At 36.3% G+C, this 17,004-nt stretch overlaps 5 protein-coding genes across 7 annotated transcripts in view; 4 read left to right on the top strand and 1 right to left on the bottom strand.

Moving 5' to 3' along the window:
* Positions 1-4,722, top strand: part of LOC143444854 (uncharacterized) — a 79,157-nt gene extending 74,435 nt beyond the window's left edge. Inside the window, exon 156 of the mRNA XM_076943637.1 lies at positions 4,710-4,722. The gene's annotated coding sequence lies outside the window, so the exon portion shown is untranslated. The remainder of the gene's footprint in view (positions 1-4,709) is intronic.
* LOC143444859 (bactericidal permeability-increasing protein-like) lies at positions 121-4,903 on the top strand. The gene is made up of 13 exons (XM_076943643.1): positions 121-683; positions 857-968; positions 1,093-1,224; positions 1,311-1,407; positions 1,602-1,730; positions 1,806-1,869; positions 2,972-3,098; positions 3,222-3,369; positions 3,485-3,567; positions 3,767-3,914; positions 4,015-4,189; positions 4,357-4,433; positions 4,541-4,903. Exons 1-13 carry the CDS (start codon positions 569-571, stop codon positions 4,583-4,585), a joined length of 1,452 nt encoding a protein of 483 aa, XP_076799758.1. The 5' UTR covers positions 121-568; the 3' UTR covers positions 4,586-4,903.
* A 112-nt stretch (positions 4,904-5,015) lies between these two features.
* On the top strand, positions 5,016-9,024 carry LOC143444857 (putative ubiquitin carboxyl-terminal hydrolase MINDY-4). Its single transcript, XM_076943640.1, has one exon. It carries the CDS (start codon positions 6,322-6,324, stop codon positions 8,257-8,259), a length of 1,938 nt encoding a protein of 645 aa, XP_076799755.1. The 5' UTR covers positions 5,016-6,321; the 3' UTR covers positions 8,260-9,024.
* LOC143444862 (pyrroline-5-carboxylate reductase 3-like) lies at positions 9,004-10,822 on the top strand. The gene is made up of 6 exons (XM_076943645.1): positions 9,004-9,162; positions 9,320-9,465; positions 9,778-9,882; positions 9,967-10,176; positions 10,383-10,475; positions 10,570-10,822. Exons 1-6 carry the CDS (start codon positions 9,081-9,083, stop codon positions 10,747-10,749), a joined length of 816 nt encoding a protein of 271 aa, XP_076799760.1. The 5' UTR covers positions 9,004-9,080; the 3' UTR covers positions 10,750-10,822.
* Positions 10,823-11,548: 726 nt separating this feature from the next.
* On the bottom strand, positions 11,549-16,956 carry LOC143445081 (alpha-(1,6)-fucosyltransferase-like). 3 transcript variants are annotated; one of them, XM_076943917.1, is made up of 11 exons: positions 16,818-16,956; positions 14,808-14,857; positions 14,509-14,719; positions 14,329-14,437; positions 14,016-14,253; positions 12,990-13,094; positions 12,743-12,884; positions 12,577-12,646; positions 12,382-12,494; positions 12,075-12,231; positions 11,549-11,940 (listed from the first exon to the last, which is right to left on the bottom strand). In XM_076943917.1, the coding sequence occupies exons 2-11, from the start codon at positions 14,842-14,844 to the stop codon at positions 11,605-11,607; spliced, it is 1,518 nt and encodes a 505-aa protein (XP_076800032.1). In that variant the 5' UTR covers positions 14,845-14,857; positions 16,818-16,956; the 3' UTR covers positions 11,549-11,604. The 3 variants fall into 3 exon arrangements, with proteins under 3 accessions (XP_076800032.1, XP_076800031.1, XP_076800033.1); XM_076943916.1 differs by lacking the exon at positions 16,818-16,956 and adding an exon at positions 15,012-15,218; XM_076943918.1 differs by lacking the exon at positions 16,818-16,956 and adding an exon at positions 15,012-15,213 and having other exon boundaries at positions 14,329-14,450; positions 14,509-14,663.
* Positions 16,957-17,004: the final 48 nt, after the last annotated feature.

The following is a 17,004-nucleotide window of genomic DNA, read 5'->3' on the forward strand; positions in this document are numbered from 1 at the left end:
GCCAAATTTTTCTGTCTTGTTGTCATTTGACGGCGAAATTGAAGTGGTGTTTGGTTGCTTTAAATTGCAGAAAATATCGTCTTCTTCGTCTAAGAAAATATATGACGTTAAACACAAGGGAAGTAAAGTTACTGTAGTTGTGCCAATTGCTTGAAAAACTCGCTTCAACTCGCATACGTCATTTAAGCAATGGCAGCCTGTTGTTACTCAGGATATACGAACGTTTTGTCCTGGCTTGTTCTCGAAAGTAACACAATAAGTGCAGTGCTTGACAGATGGCAGCACCCGGAAAATGCGCAGTGCTAAAGCTGATAGCCATTGTGATTTAATAACTTAGACAAGAACAAGGAAGTTACTTGGTTCATGCTGATAGTAATTTAGGTATATACCTGCAAGCTTAGTAAGTTTTCATATCAGCAATTTTATAAAATTTGTGCTTTGTCAGTTCCGATAAAATCAACTTTACTTAAATAAGGGCTTACACTGCCAGCTGCGTAGGTTCTAGATAAGAAATTCAAACAGTAAATAGCGGACACATATTATAAACATTAAGCGGTAGCAGACGAAAATGAAGTTTGGGTTATATTTCATCTTCTGTATCATGAGCGCCCTTTTCTCAGGGTCGGCTTGTTATGATCTACGGGCTACGAAGGGAAAACTCACTACCGCAGGATTGAATTACTGTAAGTTTCTGTGTTAACTCTTGTAGTGTGAGTGTTGTGGGTGTGCGGAACTAAAGCCCACAACGGTTTCTAAATGTTTATAGTTTTGTGCAAAATAAAGCATATCATGAGAGTATCTTTTTGCCATGAAGTCCACAAATTAAACCGAACAAACACATGTTTTGTGTTACTAGTGAAAGAGTTTGGTTTGGAAGAAGTGAAGAAGAATCTTCGAGACATTTCCCTACCTGATGAATCGGGTTCGACCAGTATCAAAGTGGGGCATGTCGATTATTCTCTGACCGGGTAAATTTCCGACGAAGCGTATAGCTCTGGCCCTGCAAGTTATTTCAGTTTAAAAACAACTTTTTTAAAGTTTGCAACAATTATTATCAACGTTTCAGTTATTATTATAAACCAATTGGTACAGAATGAGGATAATCGGTTTCAACTGCGGGACTACCAACATTGCTACATCACCACCAAATCGACTTCCGCTTAGTTTGTATGGCGGATTCATCGACATTGTAGGAAACTGGGCCACCAAGTTGAAAGTGATCTTGTATGTTTTGAAAATACTTTTATTTTCGAAAATAATTTTAGGTTTCTGTAAGTCACTTTCGCTATTTCATTTTACTTTCCATTTAGCACCATTAAAGACCACGGCAGATTTGAGGCAAAGGCGAACGGAATTAACATTGATTTGACAGTAATGTTCAATGTCGATTCTCAAGGAAAGCCACAAGTGAGTTTATTAATTAGCTCACAAATGATAAAGATAAAGAAGTAGTTTTGAAGTAACCAAATAGCCTGTAACCGCAGCTTTTCCACCACTTTTACTGCATAGGCGATGACAACATTTCTACCAGTATTTCTGTGATAAAAAGTTATTACTTAAGTCCCATAATATTATTTCCCTAATAAGCATTCATTCTTTAGATTTCTGCTGGCAACTGTCGGGTTGACATAAGCGGATTTTCTGTCAAAGTACACGGAGGAGCATCATGGTTGTATAACTTGATCCTTGATCTAGCTAAAAGCTCCATCAAACGCAGCTTGCAAAAGCAGGTACAGCCGTACATTTATTACAATGCAATCTAGCAAGCTTAATATCTGACGATTTATCTTTGGTTTTGTTTTAAGATTTGTCCATCCGTGAGAAAAGCAATTGACATTCAAGCTGAAAAAGCCTTGCACGACCTTCAAGGTATGAAAAACGTTGCTGACCTAGCCCTAATGTGTTTAATATTGTTCCTGTAAAGGTAGTATTTGTTGATGCCCTCAACATAAAAGAAGTTATATAGGGATAGGTTGTGCAAAAACTGTCCTTTGAGAATTGTTGTAGCCTACATTTTACCCCGCAACAACTTAACCGTAATAGTTACCAAATTCTGAAAACTACTTGATCAAATCAACTACTTAACGAAACGTTTTTGGCCCGTTTGACCCTATTGACTAAACAAAACTGTTTTATATATACATTTTAATAGGATATTTTATACAAGTATAACACTAAAAATACTTCAACTACTGAAAATGAACGGTATAGGCCAGGGGTGGCCAGACCTGCTTCATGCTCGAGCCGCATATAACAAATTCCAGTTTTAAAAGAGCCACAACACAAAACAATAAAAAACACGAATTTATTCACTTACAACGAAGTGTAGCTATTGATAAACATTAGTGCTGCGTGGTGATAGCCTACTATGAGTCTCCACCTGGGCTTCACCAACTCTTTTTGCAATTATTGGTATAACCGTAACCAAGACTTAAAACTAGGTCAGCCCTGACGTACAGCTTCAATTTGACAGTTTACTTAAATACAGTGTACAAGTTGGCACACTTCTGTACAATAAATAATGTACTTTTTGGAGTGTAATTTGATTATTACTAACAATGAGTCCATTATTACTACGTGTGATAGGACGCATTGTTTCATAATCTGATCAAACAACTCGTCTAGACCGGGAAAATGCATGTCTAATTCAACAATGCTAATTCATTAAAGAGCCGCAATCAAAGGCTCAAAGAGCCGCAGTTTGGCCACCCCTGGTATAGGCTATGCCATGGAATACCATTTTTATGACATAGAGTCATAGACCTAAAGATGTTTTTGTTCAAAAAACTTACTTTTTCTGTGGATGGCAACAAATACACCTATTATTGTAATTCAAGCAAATAGCCTGTTTTGTTTCAGAACAATTTATTAGTACATAAGAAAATTCATGATGATGCCTTTCTTTTCCATACATTTTAGTACAATTTTTAATCGAATGTTATTTTTTTATTCTTAAATCACTTTTGTCCAGTCACCGCCAACATTTTTAAAAACATCAACGTTGACTATTCACTCGTCGGAGAACCTAATATGACGTCAAACTCTTTGAGTCAAGGAATAAAAGGAATATTTTATCCTAAAGAAAATCCCGAAATCAAGTAAGTAGTCCTACCATATCTTTGCTTCCAGAAAAAAGAAATCTAGCTTCGGATTTTAGCTTCAATGTTTATTTGTATGAGTATTTGAAAAATTTAAGGCTGTTGTAATGCTGGTTCCCTTAGATTTCCATTTCCACCACCTGTGCTTTCTTCACCATTCAAGGCGAACAACAAAATGGCTCAAGTAGTTGTAAGCACCTATTCCGCCAACACCTTCATGTATTCCGCCTGGAAAAGCGGTATTATGGATATCTGGATCACCAAGTCTATGGTATGCCTACGTTAATTTAAATACAGTTTCTATACTACACTAGACCTATTGTATCATAGTGCCTTACAAATTTCATACTATTAAGTTTAAATTAAATTACTTTGCATGTTTACAGCTTCCCGAAAAATTTGAAAAATACAATTTGACAACTGACTTCATTGCGCCACTTGTTCCCGGTTTCAAGAAATACCCCGGGAGGTAAAAAAGACAGCTTACTAGCTTTGCTTTACGAAACTGGTCTGACAGTATCCTATGCGACACATATCAGTTAACACTATTTTTGCAACACCGTAGAATCCGGCGCATACAAAAATGTTTTAAAACAATACTTAACACATTGCTGTAAATTAATTTATTCTCTACATACACGCTGCTTTGTAATGATATTTTTCCCCAGACCATTAAAACTTCGTCTCACAGCAACAAATTTTCCGCAAGTGTTGATTCACCCCAACGTTACAACCATCAAAGGAGAAGGAGATTTTTTGACTTACATTGTTTTGAAACAAAATAAAACTCGATTTGAAGCAATGAATCTGCACATTGTAAGTTCAAGAACGAATAATTAAACCAACCAATACGTTTGTAAGCTAGCAAGGAGCGATTTGCAGAGAAGCATCGACTATGTTTCGTTTTAATTAACAGACCTTCTCCGTCTCCACTGCTGTTAAGGTAAATAATGAGAAGATTGTACCAAAGTTGGCTGATGTTAGTGTTCACCTCACACTTAAAAGTTCCGCTGTTGGGAAAGTACCGGTAAATGTTGTCAACCTGCTACTTAAGGGAGCTTTGAAAGTGTCGATTATGCCTTCACTTAACAGTAAGTTCTCTGAAGTTACAAAACATTTTTATTCAATAATATATTTGCTCTATAGAAATAATTCAATTCAGCTAAATATTTTTATAGCGTTTAAATTAATCATTTTATACAAAATACGTTTTATTTTATTAAATAATTTATAATAAACATATTACATGTTTTTATAGAGTATCTATCACAAGGATATCTTATTCCATCATTCAAAGGGTTGTCAACAGTAAATTCATCAATTATGCTGGAGAAGGTATGAATAGCTGGGTTAATTTTTTTGAATTATTTTAATTATGGTATTAATCAAATAGGTCTATGATATAGTAATTTAAAGCAGATGAGTTGTATTTTTATTTTAAGGATTATGTGGAAATTTGCTCCAATTTCAAGTACAACCCCAACTAATATTTCATGGAACTTGTGCAATACCATACACAATTGCACAACGGTTTTTATTGAAATTTTACTGAAACGTAACACTTTGGGTGGTAAAACTACATTTTTGTTTTTGGTGTTAATGTTTCAATAGTAACCCACCAAACAATATCTAATCTAATCAGGAAGCTTTTTAATGAGGGTAAGCCCCTCTTCTGATACCACTGATTTGCAGAACGTCTTTTAAAATGTTTAATATACATATACTTATAAATACGGTAATTAGTAAATTTTATTGCTTATGCAAACAATTTCCGTCAAAAATAAAAGGTCACGCCTGAAAGCAAATTTGATGAATTTTTTTGGAAAAGATGTTAGTAACGATATAAACACCAGTGCTTCCTGATGTGTTTTATATCGTTGATGTCAGCGCAGTTGAAGCGAGAAAAGCTGATCGTTTATTCTTTCCGCGGACCACAACAGGTCACAGGCAGACAGGATACGCGACACAGGCGTTTCTAAGAGTAAGACCAAGGCAAGAAGGAATGTAGAAGCAATGTTGACTGCCATATATCAGCGTTTCTCAATCAAAAATTTTAGCCGCTCAAAATCATGGGTAAAACAGTTCGATGTGATGTCTGCCACTTCAAAATTAATTTAAACTTAGGCTATAATTATAACCGTATTCAGGTATTAGATTTAAGAAATAGCAGCAGAAGTAGTTAACGGATCTTTCGACTGGATATCCTCTTCAGAAGAGAGTCCTGCGACTGAGGAGTTTTATTGCATAATGGACATTTAGGAGCGCAGTATTGATGTAGAAGTGCACAACCAAATAACGTTGCAATTCAGGGAGCAGGTGTCAGTGGTCTCAGACTGCAAAGGTTGGTATAGGTGCACTTGTTGTATATGTTAATTTGGTTTTAAATTCCTTAAAGTGAGAAAATATTTTGTGGTTTTGGTGGCCATGCTTATGCTATAACTACAATGGTTAGCATCCTAGCTTTTGCTCCGCACAGTTAATGGTAAAAAATAAAACAATACAATGCAATAAAAGACTGTTTTCCTTAAGCTACAGTGGCACACTCCAGTTGCGTAATTTTAACACTTAATAACTTGGACTAAACTTCTGCGCACGCAAATTTTAATCAATTTAGAGGCTAAATTAATCAAACTGTTCACATTACTACCTTATTGCGCACTTGAAGTTCATGTGCATCCAAAAATTTTTATGTACCCACACTTGTCATTTTTAGTTGTTTGGCACACGCAATATCTTGCTGAAAATGGCCATACTTAAGCACTCTACCGTCTGGTAAGGGTCTAGTCATGTACAATTGGTACAAATGCATCATGTCTGCCGGTGTATGATTGACTTGTGCACTAGACCTGCTGATCGATATCGGATCATCAGCAGAAATCCCTACAACTGTGGAGATTTTAGTTTAATAAATAAAATTAACTGCATATCACCTTACATTTAGTTCTTATTATGGCTTAGGCTGCTTATGAAAAAAACATGGTTACCCATCAGTCTTCAGTTAAATCCAGATGACCCATTTGCCCATGGTTTAAGAACTTTAGACTGCAAAGTGTATTAGCTTTAGGGCGTGTTTTGTATTAGCTATAGATTTTTGATATATAATGAATTAACGTGTTGATGTCTACTATGTGTTTAAACATATCAACTTTTGTTATATTTCCGGTAGACAGTTGGTGATAAAGGCTTTTTGTAATAAAAATTGCTGTTAGTGCTTTAGATAATTATGGAGTTGACAGATGTTGAAGGTTTGGCTTCATCGATTATCAGAGAGTTCTTAAGCAGGAAAAAATGCAAGGAAACACTACGGACACTGGATGAAGAATTTCCTCGAAAAGAAAATAGCATCAACAACCGAACAAAGTTGTCACAAACTTTGTATATTGAAGGATGGATGCAGAAAAATAAAACTTTACCAACACCGTTTCGGACAATGCTTGAAGTGATTTTGCACAATGTGCTGATGACAAATAAACAAGACGATGTGTCCAATGTTGCCCCTAAATTGTTACCAAGTGACGACAGACAACGTAGCTTAAACAAATCCCCACTGGAACGACCCTTAAGTGCTCCAGTAAGTGCTGTTAAACCCGGTCGTTTGGCTGGAAATAAAATCAATAACTCATTGTATGTTGAAAGCCTTGATGACGTAGACCCAGTTGATACAAAACAAAAGAACGATGCTTTGGTTAAACCTGTTAAGCTTGCAATGTCAGCATCTGAAGTAAAATACAGTGGCAACAATAGTAGAAAAGCATCTCATCCTTCATCCAGGACCCAGTTCACAATGGACGATGACTTACGCATGGATAGAGATTTCAGGATTAATGCACAGAAACAAATTGCTAATCCTCAATTTGACTTTGATAAAATGACACTTGATGATAAATTAGAAAAATTAAAGACTACTTCTGTTCTGGAAATGCTGTCAGCGACTCCTGATAAACCTTTACGTTCAAGTGGGAAGCAAAATAAGGTGTTTAGTGAGAACAATTTTGACCAATCTTGCAATAAAAGTGATGCAAAGAATTTTAGAAATACCAATTCCCCAGGTGCAAATATTTTTTCAAATTCTCAGGTTTCGAAAGCGTGTGTGTTGTATGATTTTGATGTTGCAAAAACTTTAAAATCATTGATATTCGGAAGCCCAAAGCAAAGTTTTTCATCGGAATGGCTCGATCAGAACTTGTCGTTTTCAAGCGTCGACTTTGATCGACCAGATGACTTGAGGTACGGTATTATACAAAAGAAAGGTGGTCCCTGTGGAGTGCTGGCAGCCATTCAAGCGATCCTTTTGAAACACTTGATATTCATTTCCGGTGTAAATAGAGCACCAAAGACACGTTTAAAAGTGTCTGATAAAACACGTACAGATTGCTTAGCAGAGACGGTTTCAGAAATACTGTGGCGAGCTGGAGATGAAACATCTGCTTCTTTCGCTGTTCTGTCGCCGAGGCAACAGTTTTCTATAGATGTCCATTCATATCGCCCAGATGGCGTAACAGAGTGTATCACACTTCTCAACTTTACTACATTTTTAGACCTCAAGGCAGCAGTCCAGAAACACATTAAGAGTTACGAATGTGGCAAGGCTGGTTGTATTCTATTACTTTACTCGGCAATCCTGTCTCGAGGCATTGACGCTGTAAAAGCAGATTTTGATGAAGAAGATGGGAAATTGTTAGGTGCACACGGTTATTGCACTCAGGAAATGATTAACCTTTTACTCGATGGACGAGCGACGTCTAATGCATTCGATGGAACAGTTAAACTTGATCAACACACAGTTTTGAAAGGTGTTCGTAGACGGGCCGAAGTTGGGCTACTGTCACTTTTTGAGCATTATGGCTCATGCAAAATTGGGGAAAACTACAAAACACCAAAGTACCCAATTTGGCTGATTTGCAGTGAGAGTCATTTCACTGTTCTTTTTGCCCTAGAAAAGGATCTGGTTTCGTCATCAGGAAGCAAAAGTATGTTTGACCTGTACTACTACGATGGACTTGCTCGTCAGGATGAAGTCATTAATTTATCTGTTGATTTGGTGAATAAGGCCAGCGACTACGAGATAAAAGGTGATTTAGTTCCTCCCCTTGAGCACTGCATTCGAACCAAGTGGCCTAGAGCCAAAGTAAACTGGAATGCAACGGATCCAATTTTATGAATTCTGTTGTTCTAGTAACATGCTTTACTAGTTTTAGTTGTGTAGTTAATGCTGCTTAGTGACCATGTAAACTGACGAGCCGAACAATTTTCAAACATGTTACTTTTTATGATTTCACCCAATTTCTGGTGCACATTTTTATTTCCAATTTATATAAAAAAAAGATGAATTTACGGAATCAATTTGCCAACCCAATCCAATAGATCTGCTGAACATTGCCTCAGTACAGGATTTGTGCAAACATGAATGCTAAACTGCCCGAATAGGATTACTTAAAATTGTTCAACTTCGTTGGAAAATGATCTATCTTGGTGGTTTAGCATAAGTAGAGACAACATTCCATACAACGAAGGTCATTTACCGAATGATTTTAGGCTCTTAATTTCCTATTCAATGTTATATTTTGAAGCAAAAGAAACACTTTAGTGATTAGGTCATGCTATATAAGCAATTTGTTGGTAATTTATTGATGAAATTGTTTCATTTTTGCTGATGCAAATTGACTCATTTGTGTCAACCTACATGATACGTGTTTGCACAAAGTTGAATAATGTCCCATGTGGTACATCCCTGGTGCAGAAGTATTCAAATCGTTTTTCTCTGTGTATTTGTCGAACATTTTGCCTTAATTTAACACTGTATGTCAAATCTTGCTGACTGTAGTTTTGTTTTTGTAGACAATTTTTCCAATAATTCCGCACTGTTTTATCTTGATGTTATTGGTTTCTAGTAAGCCAAAACTAATTTAGATTTTTGTCTTTTTAGTTTAGTGTGGTTGGTTCCCTGTGGATTATTAGGCTCGGAGAGTTAGAATTTCTGCAATGGCCAATATACAAGAAAAAGTAGGTTTCATTGGTGGAGGGGAAATGGCATATGCTGTAGCAATGGGAATGTTAGCAGGAGGTACCTAAATGCATTTAGACTAGTATATTTAAGGTGCATTTTGGTATTAAATTCATAATCAAATCGCGACAGTATTTCTGTCATGCATTCTCACAGATGCAATTTTTATCAAAACCAAATGATAAATTTAAAATAATTCAAACTTTTTTACTTACAGGTCTGGTGAAACCTGACCAAATGTGTGTGAGTAACCCATCATCAGGCAAATTAGAACGCTTCAAAGAAGTGAAAATTAGCACAACACATGACAATATGGAGATTTGGAAGTCCTGTGATATCATCGTATTGTGTGTAAAACCACAGGTAACACATTTTCTCTCAAAACAATGTTTGAATAAACTTAGAACCAAAATGTTGGGAAAATCAAGTATGTTGAAGGAAAACGACCAAAGCCAGAGTTAATGAAAACATGTTAATGGCGTTTTTAGTAATAACTACACTCATTCTTAATTCAAGCTTGAGCTGGCGAGAACTGATACTAAGAATTATTACTACTCGAAACGTACTCATGCTCTAGTATTTTTGCTTCAAATAATTAAATAAGTTATATTGTACACGGTGTGTATAATTTGCTCCGGTTAACTATTAATCATCACCAAGAAATTGTTGCACTAGGTATATCCAGCCGTTGTAAAAGAAATTCATGACAGCAAGTTCGACGGAAGGTCTTGTCTTGTCTTGTCAGTGATGGCAGGTATCGACAGTGCTCGGATGGAAAAAGTTGGTAAAGGATAATTAATCTAAAAACAACACAACATCATTTCGTATCCAACAACTAATTTTTTTTAACTTTGGTGATTTTAGGATTTTTCGTGGGCTAGAGTTATTCGTACAATGCCGAATACACCGTGCTTGGTCAAGGCTGGCGTATTTCTTTATTGTAAATCCAAGACCTCCACTGACAAAGACATGGATGTAACAAAATCTCTTTTGTCATCCTGTTCTGAATGTATCTTGTTGCCTGAACATCTGCTCGGCGCCGCTACCGCCATATCTGGTTGTGGCGTTGCTTATGTGAGTTTTAACCTAGTCAGTTGTACGTACAACTTACTTGATTTGATTAATTCTTCTTGCCATAATAATAATAATGTCAGCGTAATTTTGTTTAGCCAGATATGTGTGACCGAACTATAATTTAAGAAGTATGCAACTTTTTATCGTAAATCATAGGGACAGAACACGTACAAATTTATGATTTAATAAATCGAAGATTATTGCAGTTTTTCACAGCCATGGATGCATTAGCCGATGGTGCTGTAAAAATGGGTGTACCAAGAGCAACTGCATTGAGATTAGCGGCTTTAACTCTAGTGGTAAGACTTCCGAGATATCCTGCAACTGCAAAATTTCTTGTTTTGGCGCATTTTCGGAACGATCTTCATCTTTCTTTCAATCTTCTTTTATAAGGGATCTGGCCAAATGCATCTTCAAACAGGGAGCCACCCAGGGGTTCTAAAAGATGCCGTAACTTCTCCAGGAGGTGTCACTATTTGTGCACTTCACGCTCTCGATAAAGGTGGTTTCCGGGCGGCTTTAATTGACGCTGTTGAAGCAGCCTCGAAAAAATCAACTGATCTTGGCAAATAAAACTGACCCGAGGGGTGGTTGGTAATAATCGGACTCACTTTATGCAAAACATTTAATACAGTTCGTTCGTTCATTCAGTCGTGCTTCACAAAATCAATCCGTAAACAAATCACACACAATGCTCGTTCGTGGTGCAACTTATCCTAAACTCATTTCAAAATAAAAAAATTCTTGGTCTTTTGTCTTTTTCAAGACTTACCTGCCAGACTACTCGTACGTCTGTACTCAGGACTGTCCAAGTTTGGCTGTCCAGGGGTGTCTGAAGTTGAGCGCCATTCACTAAACAGTTAACCAGTGACCGGGACACTCACTATATTTGAAGATGATTTGCCTACAACACAATGAAGGTCTTCAAGAACATTAACAATGAATGGCATTGGCGGTAGCAAATCTAGTAAAGTCTAAAACCCTAAACAATTTAAACAAAACAGTTTTATTTGGAGCAGTTATAACAATGCCATCTCAAAAATGGGCGAATAAAGGATGCAACATGTCGATCAGCTGCTTAAATAATGTTCGAATGTGTAAAAGGCCTTTGTCTACAGGATTGCGATAGCTTTAACTTAGTTTAATCTGCTGTAGACGCGGCACACGTCAGACAATAATATTCACGATATAGATGACACAATTAAAAATAATAATAATCTCACATGACAAATTAATTAAGAAAATAATTTTTTATTATTTAATGCAAAGCTTGAAAAGAAAAAAATGCATTAATAAAAAGTATTAAGATCAAAGCTAAATGTTTCCCACATAGCTTATCAAAAGGAAAAAATACTTAAGTTAGAAAACATATTTTTAATGATACCGGTAACAATATTCAGTAAAAGCTTGTAATAAGGAAAGGAAATTTCAACCCAGCGTAAAGTTGTAGCCCGGATATGGAACCGTCACGAGAACTTGTTTAGTTTTGTGCAGAGGAAATAATCCACTTTCACCAGTACGTCGATTTTTACCAAATACTTTGTAGGAGAAATCTTGCTTTGTGGGAAAGTACTCAATTTGGTCACCAGTTTTCAGTGAAATTTCAGATGCATCTCCAGGCGCGTGGTCTGCAATAGCCTCGAACAAGGGCTTGCAAGATCGTTCAGCTTTTAAGGAACCATATCTCATATCCAAGTCAAGGCTATGCGCTGAGAATAAAGCGTCTTTTCTAGAATCCATCAGTTGTTTGACCAACGTTCCTACCTGAGGTAAAATGGCTAACGTTTTTACTGTGACACATTCTTTGCTTGACGTCATTGGTAAAACTAATCCAGAAACATAAAATTGCCTGGTCTGGATTAATAATCTACTATTCCATTTACGCAAACGCAACTCACATTTGAACTGTACGTTCCAACGAAGTAATCGCCTTCCGACAAAAGTATTACGTCACACACGATTGCCAGTAATCCGTCCAGTGACTTCCGGCTTGTCGTTGTCGAACTTTTGTGTTTCTTTCCCAGCCAATAATGAGCAAATTCATAACTGGGAAATCTAGAATAAAACATCTTGAAATTAGTAGCCTATAACGTTTTTTGGTGATGGGGGGCCATTTAGTGACTAAAACTATGTAGGCCTAAGCAGTGCGGCTCTACATGTGTTCATTGTATTTAGTGTTTTGTTTAACAAAGTAAAAAATTTTACTTGGCTATAGCTTCTTCAATGACGGTTTGATCATCGCTGGCGATGTAGACTTTCCTGGGAACTTTTCTTGCGTGAAACCTCTCATAATCATTGAACCATTCAGTCACGTGATCCTGTGTAGTCGATGAAGAAAAAAGGGCTTGATGACGTGATTGTTATGGCTTCAACAAAGGTTTAATTTCATCATAAATTTACCATATAGTCGGATAGTTCGTGGGCGGGAGCAAGATGTAGAGACACCTTGTCGGTTCTTCTCACGTGAATTCTACAGAAAAAGAAAGTTTAAGGAAATGCTCATAACATTTCAACATAATATTTGTCCGTCATAGACGATACTAGAAAATTTGTGAAAGAAACTGACGATGCATATGGTTGTTTCATTTGGAATTTTTCTTTAATATCTTGAACAATCTCCATTACCCACGGCTGTCCACGGAATAGATATCTCATAATTTGACCAATCCACCAAACGTTTGGATCGTTGTGAAGTTTCACTACCTTTTCTTCATCAAGCAAAAGCAGATTGAGGATTGATCGGAAACAATTCCAAGTAAAGGTTTTCTACGTTAAAGAAGTTAAATATCTTCTTTAAAGCGCTGTTTCCTTACCTTTCAAATCTACCGGTATGGTGAAAGGCTTAAATGAAGTGTCTTGAAGTTTTGCGGCTACTTTTATAACCGGGACATTGTCTGGTGTCGGGTTGCTTGACCGATCTACAAAAAACCTTGCAAAAAATTCAAGACGTAAATGGATGACTTTTCGGAAAGGCTTTTCAGGCTTTTGGAAAGTTATAACTTAGTTTTGAAAAACAGCCGCAATCACGAATTTCATGAATTGTGGAATCCGCAACTTTTCCGTGTACTCTAATTATATGTTTACATTTTTAGGGTTGCCATACCGTCCGGAAAATTCCGGACATGTCCGGAATGTAGGGTTAAATTTTGCGTCCGGGAGGAATTTTAAAAAATGCTCAAATGTCCGGAATTTTATGATGGGCGTTTTGGGTAGGGTTGCCATATGTCCGGATTTCCCCGGACATGTCCGGAATTTTAGTGTTCAAACTGCGTCCGGGGGGAAATGCTAAAATATGCTTAAATGTCCGGAAATTTTAAAATTGTTTGTTGCGTTACGGGTAATAATTTCATTGTTACGTCATAAACGACAATACAGCGCTCTATTTGGGATACAATGATACATGGATGAGTGGAGCTGGGCTAGTAGCTGAAGGCCTTATATCTTGGTCGATATTGCAAAATTTAGAACATGTCTGAAACGATAAGAGCGTATATATTCGCTGAAGAAAATTATAAAGCAGTGAAAGCAGTAGAAAAATAGCGCAACAAGAAGTCTGTTGCAGACCAAATTAGAATACCAAAGAAATTGTCGTTTGTTTAATGCTTAATGATTTCGAAGTGGGCCGCGGGTTTTGTTCGCACCATCAAGGTGGGGCATTGCTAGTGTGACGTCATATTGACAGACAATTCGTTCATACCTCATTCTAAAAACCGCTAGTGGGCACTAAAGAGTGTCCAGATTTTAGGCCACGAAAATATGGTAACCCTAGTTTACATTAATGCAATCTTTCTCATATTTCTCATATTTCTCATATTTCTCAATATTTCTCATTTCAGTACCAGAGTGCCAGTTGACGGCGGCGACCTCGTCGACTTTTTGACACGTTTCGCTGAGTGGCAGAAAAACTTCTTTGATGCCTTCGAGAGAATTGCTGATTGTGGATCCCCATATCATTGTACGGTTTGTACCAAGAGCGACGAACAAGCAGTAAGCAAAGTGATGAAAACTACATCCCGTTCCACAAGTTTTCCCACTATCACATATAAGTTTTCTGGCTGTTTTGCAGTTTTTAGGATTCTGTGAAGAAAACATACGTTCAAAGTAGATAGAAACACGCAAATGAAATCAAATTAAAATGGAAAACTTTCCCGCCTGTAATTCATGGATTTGTTTTTGAACGATTTCCCCAAGTTGTGCGAGTTCTTTTTCGCTCTCTTTGATGATGGCGTCACCCAGTGTTTTAATGTTGTAAATCAAATCACTAAAAGTTAAAACTGATTTTTCACGAAATTTGATAATAATTCATTAATTTGATTTTAATTAAAAGTTTACTTGAACGGAACAACATGTCTAGAAAAGTCGTCCGCCAGTTCACTTCTTTTAGTCGGTGCATCCTGGAACAAGGCTTGTGTAAAACGCTTAACTTGTCTCGCTTCGACGAAAATTTTTTTGATGACTTGGCGGTAGTCAGATAGCAGAGCAAGTCTCTGCTCATATTGGGTTTCGTCATACGAAGACATTGGTGATATTTTTAGATTGGAAACTGGTAGTTAAGTAGAAAAATGTTTGAAGAATTTTTGTACTAATATTTAGACAAATAAACGTAGACGTTAAACCTCCAAAACACTTACTTTCAAATTTCGTAGGCAAACTTCTTAAAATTGGCATTGTGGTTTCAAATCTGCAAAAACAATGCAAGCTTCGTTTTTCACATATTAAGTAGGCATTAAGCAATCAAATTAAACATTAAGCAAATGTATTAAACATAAAAACGTTCTTGGCAAAAGCTTGTCACTATATTGAACATAAGCTCTATAAGGTAAGCTCCTCCTTACCTTTTCTCGTTGTTCGTAACATAAACAGTAACATAGATAAAAATGGTGAGAAGCAACAAATTAAAAATTGATTTAAGTTGAATGGTTTTATACATTGTAGAAAATGTCATGATATTTGCCTAAAGCAGAGGCTCAATCATAAAGTGTCTAATAAAAATAAAACCCTGTCGATTTTTACAGAATATCAAACATTGGAATATTGCTGAACAAACAAAACTACAGAATCCAGAACTAGAACCTACAACTAGAGAATTAACAAATTCACAGCATTAACCTATAGAACGATTTTATATTTCTATCATTTCAAATAGGAATTAAATTCATTAATTTTCAACCAATAATTCTACCATCATCCGCTGTATAAATGAGAACTTTCATCTAACCGTCTCTATCAACTGTTTCTATTCTTATCAAAAACGGCTGAGAATTAAGTTAAAAGATATAAAAAGCTTAAACGACTTGACCATAGTCTATCTGCCGATTTAGTTGTTATAGTTCCGCATAATCGTTTTTTGATGCCAAGTGAAAAAGAAAATACTTTTCGCTTGAAATGATGTAACTTCTCAATTTCATGCTACCTAAAGCTATAATAATTAGGCCTGTATTTCACAGTAGACAATCGATAACGCTTGTCATAACTGGATATCAATTAAATAATTCTTGTAAAACCAGATTGAACGAGCCATAATAAAGCCCAAGGGCTTTTCAAACAGCAACGTTTTATCGAAACAGCACTTATCAAAAAACTAAAACTTTTAGCCGCAATGACAAAGCCAATGATGTCTTCAGTTACAATACTTTTAAATTTGTTGTCAAATAATTACAAAAATACTTACTTTTTCATTTTTGCTCACAAATTGCAACGATAATCGCTAGGCTTATATAATCAGTAGGTTATTTCGTTCATTTTAACCGGCCCGTCAGAATAAGTTAGTTAATCGCGTGTCGTGCGACTATAACAAGAAGTGTTCATATTAGTCCGATTTATAAATCGAATGGCAATTTTGGATCAAAGAGGAAAGCATTCTTGTAAAAGTCGTTACTTGGAAGTTGCATGAATCTCATGAGAGACGGTAATTGCAAGCGCAAAGTCGAAATGATCTTGTTCTATTCTAACTTTTTTTAAGTTACATATTGTATAGATCATGTAGTGTTATAATTATATCCAGAAGTTCTTTACTTTAAAACTCCGCAAGCAGTAGAAACAAGAGAAACACGAGATTTTCATGAAAATTGTTTTGACGTTGAGAGCTGCTGTAGGTAATATCAAGGATTTACAGAAAGGCCTCAGAAGACTTGCGAAACTTTTATGTCTGGATATCTGGATACTTTTATGTCTACTGTAATATCCAGCTATAAGATTATTGTTTTCATTTTTTAATTCCTGTGTGTTTTTAGTGATGTACAGGTTATACCAGGGGTTGGGAACCATTTTGGTTAAGGGAGCCATGAAAGCTACATATTTTTAATTGTACTTTTTTGAGAGCTATATTTTATTTTTCAACGCTTAATACAACTAATGTGTGCAATTTTAAGCAAAATGAACATTTTTAGAAAACTGTAAATGTCTGCATTTACTCTTTAATAACATGCTTCTTACTGTTAATGCGACTTACAATTAAAGAAAAAGTTTTATTCGTAACAATCGTGCTATGATATGCCAGCTTAAATTTATATACGAGCCAGATGCCGTCATCAAAAGAACCACATCTGGCTCGCGAGCCATAGATTTCCGACCTCTGGGCTATACAGTAATTATCATCACCAGACACCGCCTACAGGTAAACTTTTCCAGATCCTACTTACCTGAATATGAGACTGTTAAATTACTTTGCTCCAGTAGCAAGGAGTTGTCATGGTCTCCGCGTCTGAGGCCTAAAAACAAAACTAAAAGGGTAGTTTTATAGCAATGCTGCAACATTTACTTATGCGTCTTGCCCTTGAGTTTGTTTTTATCGCATTATTATTGTTGTTGTGTAGCGGCCATTTTAAG

Source organism: Clavelina lepadiformis, chromosome 2 (assembly GCF_947623445.1).
Source record: "Clavelina lepadiformis chromosome 2, kaClaLepa1.1, whole genome shotgun sequence".
In the NCBI taxonomy this organism is placed as follows: domain Eukaryota; kingdom Metazoa; phylum Chordata; class Ascidiacea; order Aplousobranchia; family Clavelinidae; genus Clavelina; species Clavelina lepadiformis.

Excerpts from the sequence above, each read along its gene's own strand:
- LOC143445081 (XM_076943916.1), bottom strand. The coding sequence starts at position 15,121 with ATGACATTTTCTACAATGTATAAAACCATTCAACTTAAATCAATTTTT. Across the intron at positions 14,858-15,011 it reads GTTACGAACAACGAGAAAAG|ATTTGAAACCACAATGCCAA; the intron begins GTAAGGAGGAGC and ends TTGTTTTTGCAG. Across the intron at positions 14,720-14,807 it reads TTTGCCTACGAAATTTGAAA|TTTCCAATCTAAAAATATCA; the intron begins GTAAGTGTTTTG and ends CTTAACTACCAG.
- LOC143444862 (XM_076943645.1), top strand. The coding sequence starts at position 9,081 with ATGGCCAATATACAAGAAAAAGTAGGTTTCATTGGTGGAGGGGAAATG. Across the intron at positions 9,466-9,777 it reads TATTGTGTGTAAAACCACAG|GTATATCCAGCCGTTGTAAA; the intron begins GTAACACATTTT and ends TTGTTGCACTAG. Across the intron at positions 10,476-10,569 it reads TAGCGGCTTTAACTCTAGTG|GGATCTGGCCAAATGCATCT; the intron begins GTAAGACTTCCG and ends TTCTTTTATAAG.
- LOC143444857 (XM_076943640.1), top strand. The coding sequence starts at position 6,322 with ATGGAGTTGACAGATGTTGAAGGTTTGGCTTCATCGATTATCAGAGAG.
- LOC143444859 (XM_076943643.1), top strand. The coding sequence starts at position 569 with ATGAAGTTTGGGTTATATTTCATCTTCTGTATCATGAGCGCCCTTTTC. Across the intron at positions 1,225-1,310 it reads ACCAAGTTGAAAGTGATCTT|CACCATTAAAGACCACGGCA; the intron begins GTATGTTTTGAA and ends CTTTCCATTTAG. Across the intron at positions 1,731-1,805 it reads AACGCAGCTTGCAAAAGCAG|ATTTGTCCATCCGTGAGAAA; the intron begins GTACAGCCGTAC and ends TTTTGTTTTAAG.